This window comes from Xenopus tropicalis, chromosome 8 (assembly GCF_000004195.4).
Source record: "Xenopus tropicalis strain Nigerian chromosome 8, UCB_Xtro_10.0, whole genome shotgun sequence".
Lineage (NCBI taxonomy): Eukaryota > Metazoa > Chordata > Amphibia > Anura > Pipidae > Xenopus > Xenopus tropicalis.
The window spans coordinates 1684151-1689672 of NC_030684.2; the positions used below are offsets into that span (position 1 = coordinate 1684151).

Sequence of the window (5522 nt, forward strand, 5' to 3'; positions counted from 1 at the left end):
GTCGCTGCCCAAGAGCTGGGCGCCCAATAGTGTCGCTGCCCAAGAGCTGGGCGCCCAATAGTGTCGCTGCCCAAGAGCTGGGCGCCCAATAGTGTCGCTGCCCAAGAGCTGGGCGCCCAATAGTGTCGCTGCCCAAGAGCTGGGCGCCCAATAGTGTCGCTGCCCAAGAGCTGGGCGCCCAATAGAGTCGCTGCCCAAGAGCTGGGCGCCCAATAGTGTCGCTGCCCAAGAGCTGGGCGCCCAATAGTGTCGCTGCCCAAGGGCTGCCGGGGCCACAGCTGGGTGAAGCCTACGCTCAGGACCCCACAGTAACCAATGGGCTGCTTTGCTCACAGTAAAGGGAAAGTAAAACCAAACCAAATGATTAATCCTTAGGTGCCCCCCCACCCGTCCCATCTCCCAGCAGATTTGGGCGCCCAAGATAGGGGCGAGGGACCCTGTTTATCAGACACGGGCGGCACAGACTCAGGGGGAGTTGGCAGCTGCCAGGGAAAGGCTAAATATAGGCCTCTCTGATTGGTGAAATGAATCCAAGGGGAGGGGCCTGGGCTTGTAAATAAATACTGTCCCTCAGCACATGGGGAGGGAGGGATTCCCCGCACCCTTCTGTCTCTCACACCGACTCCCTGCGTCCCGGCCACCCACCCACCCACCAGCGGCTGCCAGGTAAGGCATAGTGTGTCTTTCATCTGGTTGCTATGCTGACTGACCCTAACAACCAAGTGGGGTACATCAGTCAGTCGCTAGAGAGGGGCAGGGGGTAGGTGAGGGGCAAAGGGGTGGGGCAGTTTCCAGGAGGGAGGCTGCAGGGGTTGCACTCATTAACCTATTCCTGACTGCGGCTGCTGCATTTAACTCTTTCACTGCCACGTTGGGCAGTGCCTGTGTTTCTATACCCAGCGCTGTACATGATACGCACTTATTGCCCCACCCGGGGTACCCAGCTGCACTATTTGCCCAAGTACAGCGCTGAGTACACACTCACACTCACAGCACAAACACAGTAAGTATGCACTGCCTCCAGGCTACAGGGGGGGTATATTCCCTGCTTAGTGCCCCAGGCAGGGTAACTGGGACATGTACATAGGTATACACAGCAAGAGGTGCTGGGCATTAGATTGTAAGCCTTGTGGGAGAGACTGACACTCACCTTAGGGAATATGGCATAAGCCCAAGGTACCAACTGGCACAGAGGGCATCTGGCATTCAGTTCTGCCCCAGCTGGCAGTGTGGGGGGCTGTAATAGAGTGTTATTTGCCCCACAGTGAAGGGCCAGTAGGGCAATTACTCGCCAGCCCAATGCCAGGGGCACAGTCAGTTGGATTTGAGGCAGAGGGGCATTAAGTAAATCCGACTGATTCCTGGGATATCGGGGTTAATCCTGGTTAATCCAACGCAGGTTGGAAAAAGACCCCCATCCGTCAGCTTTAACCCTTTCTGTCTCTGTGAACCCTGCCCGACTGCCAGAATCCCATTCAAATTTGCCCTGGGAGGGGGGTAAATTCCTTCCTGACCCCTAGATGGCAATGGGACCACCGGCTGCCCCTGCAGGGTATGGCACGCACAGGGTTAATTTTATTATGAGAGAGAACTGAACTCCCCCAAATAACCCCTGGAAAGTGGCGCCACTATGGGGTCCCCCTCGCTCCGCACCAAGGGCCCCGGGGTCTGGCATTCGCCCCACGGAAAGGGATGTTTTTTTCCCTTAATGAAACTTGTTCCTTTGCACTGTGGGAATTCATATCCCTGGTTGCTAAGGCCCGTGTCCCTAGAGACCAGGTGGTGGTTCCAGTAACAGGCAAGGAGGGGGTGGATAGAGAAATAAAAGGAGGATCAATGATGCCGAGGGCACCGGAGCGAGTGGCACAGTTTATAGGGGGGGCATTACTGGCACTGATTATACCCCCCCCCCCACCCCCCCGCTGTCAGCAGACTGAGTGCAAACAGCCTGGCACAGGGATTATTTACCCTCTCAGCAGGAACAGCCTGCGGGCACCGTACCCTGGGGGGGGGGGGCAGATACATCAGAGCTCAGCATTGGGGGGTACATGAACCCCATAAACCCCAGGGACACAGAGCTGCTCAGCCAATCACAGGCAGGGAGTAGCCAATAGGAGAGGAGCTTACTGAGCATCCTGCTCTCTCCAACTGACCTGCTGGCCGGGGGGGGGATTGAAGTTTAACTGAATTCAAACAGAAAGGGGGCGCCCCCGAGTGCATGGAGAGTGGGTGAGTATTATACAGGGGGGTACAGTGGGGGGGGGGGGGGGTTATGTGTCTATAAGGGCCCCAGAGAGAAACCCCAGACAAGCAAGAAACCAAAAATGCCCCTCAAATTAGACCCCAAGCTTTCCCAGCAACATTTCCTTCCCATAGGGCCCCCCCATTACTACACAGGGGCCCCCCCATTACTACACAGGGGCCCCCCCATTACTACACAGGGGCCCCCCCATTACTACACAGGGGCCCCCCCATTACTACACAGGGGCCCCCCCATTACTACACAGGGGCCCCCCCATTACTACACAGGGGCCCCCATAAAGCAGCAAATTGAACAAGAGACGGGGGCCCCCGGGAGCATCAGAGCGACAGTGATTTCACTATTTACCCAACATCCGACTTCCTGCGCTCCCGTCTCTATTTATTTGCCTTGGTAACAGCACCCAGGGATCCGGCCCCACAGCCCCCACTGATACCGGGGGGGGGGGGGGGGTATTATAGCCACCTGTCTCCCTATAGAGCATCCCCATGCATGGGAACTGGACTTGCACCCACTGATTCTCTGTACTTCCTGCTCCTGGGCTGCTCTCTTTCCCATGGTCAGGCAGGAACCTCCCCCTGAGTAAGTGAATCCAATCTCCCCCCAGTACTTACCCAGGTACAGAGCTCTGATTCTCTGTACTTCCTGCTCCTGGGCTGCTCTCTTTCCCATGGTCAGACAGGAACCTCCCCCTGGGTAAGTGAATCCAATCTCCCCCCAGTACTTACCCAGGTACAGAGCTCTGATTCTCTGTACTTCCTGCTCCTGGGCTGCTCTCTTTCCCATGGTCAGGCAGGAACCTCCCCCTGGGTAAGTGAATCCAATCTCCCCCCAGTACTTACCCAGGTACAGAGCTCTGATTCTCTGTACTTCCTGCTCCTGGGCTGCTCTCTTTCCCATGGTCAGGCAGGAACCCCCCCTGGGTAAGTGAATCCAATCTCCCCCCAGTACTTACCCAGGTACAGAGCTCTGATTCTCTGTACTTCCTGCTCCTGGGCTGCTCTCTTTCCCATGGTCAGACAGGAACCTCCCCCCCCCCCCCCCCTGGGTAAGTGAATCCAATCTCCCCCAGTACTTACCCAGATACAGAGCTCTGATTCTCTGTACTTCCTGCTCCTGGGCTGCTCTCTTTCCCATGGTCAGGCAGGAACCTCCCCCTGGGTAAGTGAATCCAATCTCCCCCCAGTACTTACCCCCTATGCTTTTCAGCCCAGTGAAGAGCACAGATTAACCCTTCCCTTCTCTGTTTCAGCCCCTATATCCTATCTAGGGCAGTAGGACCCCGCAGGGCAGGAGAGACAATGGTGACTCCATCTTGGGTAAAGAGCGAAAAGAAAGAGCCAAACCCCAAAACAAAATTCCTCCCAGGGGCCGAAACCATGGAAACCGGACACCGCCAGACTGACACCCCCAAACTGCAGAGACTGGGGCACAAAATGGCCGCTAACATAAAGCACTGGTTAGAGTGCCGCCCGGTGGAGGAAGTGTGTATTATCCGAACAGAAGATGCAGAGATTGAGGTGAGGGAGAGAACGGGGGGCTCCTGCAGGGAGAGACTGCTCCTCACTCTGGGGGTGCTCTTTGTGCTGCTCATAGTGGTGCTGCTGCTCTTGTGGAACTACAAATGCACCGTCATCGACCAACTGTGTCAGGGCAACGGGGAGCTGCTCACCCCACTGTTTAAGGAAAACTGATTGTTCTGCCACCCCCCCCCCCCCCGCAGACTCTCAATAAGCCCCTCCCCTCCTCTATAATCATCTGACACCCCAAGAAAATCCTGCTCTTGGTCTCAACCCCCAATCGGCTTCAGCGGCAATGTAAATACTAACCAATAAAAATAAGAAAATGACAAAAGTCTCTCACTTTCCTGTGTCCAATGGTCTGATTCTCTGTACTTCCTGCTCCTGGGCTGCTCTCTTTCCCATGGTCAGACAGGAACCTCCCCCTGGGTAAGTGAATCCAATCTCCCCCCAGTACTTACCCAGGTACAGAGCTCTGATTCTCTGTACTTCCTGCTCCTGGGCTGCTCTCTTTCCCATGGTCAGGCAGGAACCCCCCCCTGGGTAAGTGAATCCAATCTCCCCCCAGTACTTACCCAGGTACAGAGCTCTGATTCTCTGTACTTCCTGCTCCTGGGCTGCTCTCTTTCCCATGGTCAGGCAGGAACCCCCCCCCCCCCCAGGTAAGTGAATCCAATCTCCCCCAGTACTTACCCAGGTACAGAGCTCTGATTCTCTGTACTTCCTGCTCCTGGGCTGCTCTCTTTCCCATGGTCAGGCAGGAACCTCCCCCTGGGTAAGTGAATCCAATCTCCCCCCAGTACTTACCCAGGTACAGAGCTCTGATTCTCTGTACTTCCTGCTCCTGGGCTGCTCTCTTTCCCATGGTCAGGCAGGAACCTCCCCCTGGGTAAGTGAATCCAATCTCCCCCCAGTACTTACCCAGGTACAGAGCTCTGATTCTCTGTACTTCCTGCTCCTGGGCTGCTCTCTTTCCCATAGTCAGACAGGAACCCCCCCCCTGGGTAAGTGAATCCAATCTCCCCCAGTACTTACCCAGGTACAGAGCTCTGATTCTCTGTACTTCCTGCTCCTGGGCTGCTCTCTTTCCCATGGTCAGACAGGAACCTCCCCCTGGGTAAGTGAATCCAATCTCCCCCCAGTACTTACCCAGGTACAGAGCTCTGATTCTCTGTACTTCCTGCTCCTGGGCTGCTCTCTTTCCCATGGTCAGGCAGGAACCCCCCCCCCCCCCCCCCCAGGTAAGTGAATCCAATCTCCCCCAGTACTTACCCAGGTACAGAGCTCTGATTCTCTGTACTTCCTGCTCCTGGGCTGCTCTCTTTCCCATGGTCAGGCAGGAACCTCCCCCTGGGTAAATGAATCCAATCTCCCCCCAGTACTTACCCAGGTACAGAGCTCTGATTCTCTGTACTTCCTGCTCCTGGGCTGCTCTCTTTCCCATGGTCAGGCAGGAACCCCCCCTGGGTAAGTGAATCCAATCTCCCCCCAGTACTTACCCAGGTACAGAGCTCTGATTCTCTGTACTTCCTGCTCCTGGGCTGCTCTCTTTCCCATGGTCAGGCAGGAACCTCCCCCTGGGTAAGTGAATCCAATCTCCCCCAGTACTTACCCAGGTACAGAGCTCTGATTCTCTGTACTTCCTGCTCCTGGGCTGCTCTCTTTCCCATGGTCAGACAGGAACCCCCCCCCCCCTGGGTAAGTGAATCCAATCTCCCCCCAGTACTTACCCAGGTACAGAG

The 5522-nt window shown here is 55.9% G+C and overlaps 1 protein-coding gene across 2 annotated transcripts; it reads left to right on the forward strand.

Moving 5' to 3' along the window:
- The first annotated feature begins 562 nt into the window (after window positions 1-562).
- LOC116406529 lies at window positions 563-4122 on the forward strand. Of its 2 annotated transcripts, none has more exons than XM_031890620.1 (2): window positions 563-666; window positions 3513-4122. In XM_031890620.1, the coding sequence occupies exons 1-2, from the start codon at window positions 578-580 to the stop codon at window positions 3952-3954; spliced, it is 531 nt and encodes a 176-aa protein (XP_031746480.1). In that variant the 5' UTR covers window positions 563-577; the 3' UTR covers window positions 3955-4122. The 2 variants fall into 2 exon arrangements, with proteins under 2 accessions (XP_031746480.1, XP_031746481.1); XM_031890621.1 differs by lacking the exon at window positions 563-666 and adding an exon at window positions 2123-2229.
- Window positions 4123-5522: the final 1400 nt, after the last annotated feature.

What these genes read in the sequence shown, in the direction of transcription:
- LOC116406529 (XM_031890620.1), top strand. Translation starts at nt 578, where the DNA reads ATGGGGAGGGAGGGATTCCCCGCACCCTTCTGTCTCTCACACCGACTC. An exon ending in CACCCACCAGCGGCTGCCAG is followed by an intron (nt 667 to 3,512) that starts GTAAGGCATAGT and finishes TCTCTGTTTCAG; the next exon opens with CCCCTATATCCTATCTAGGG.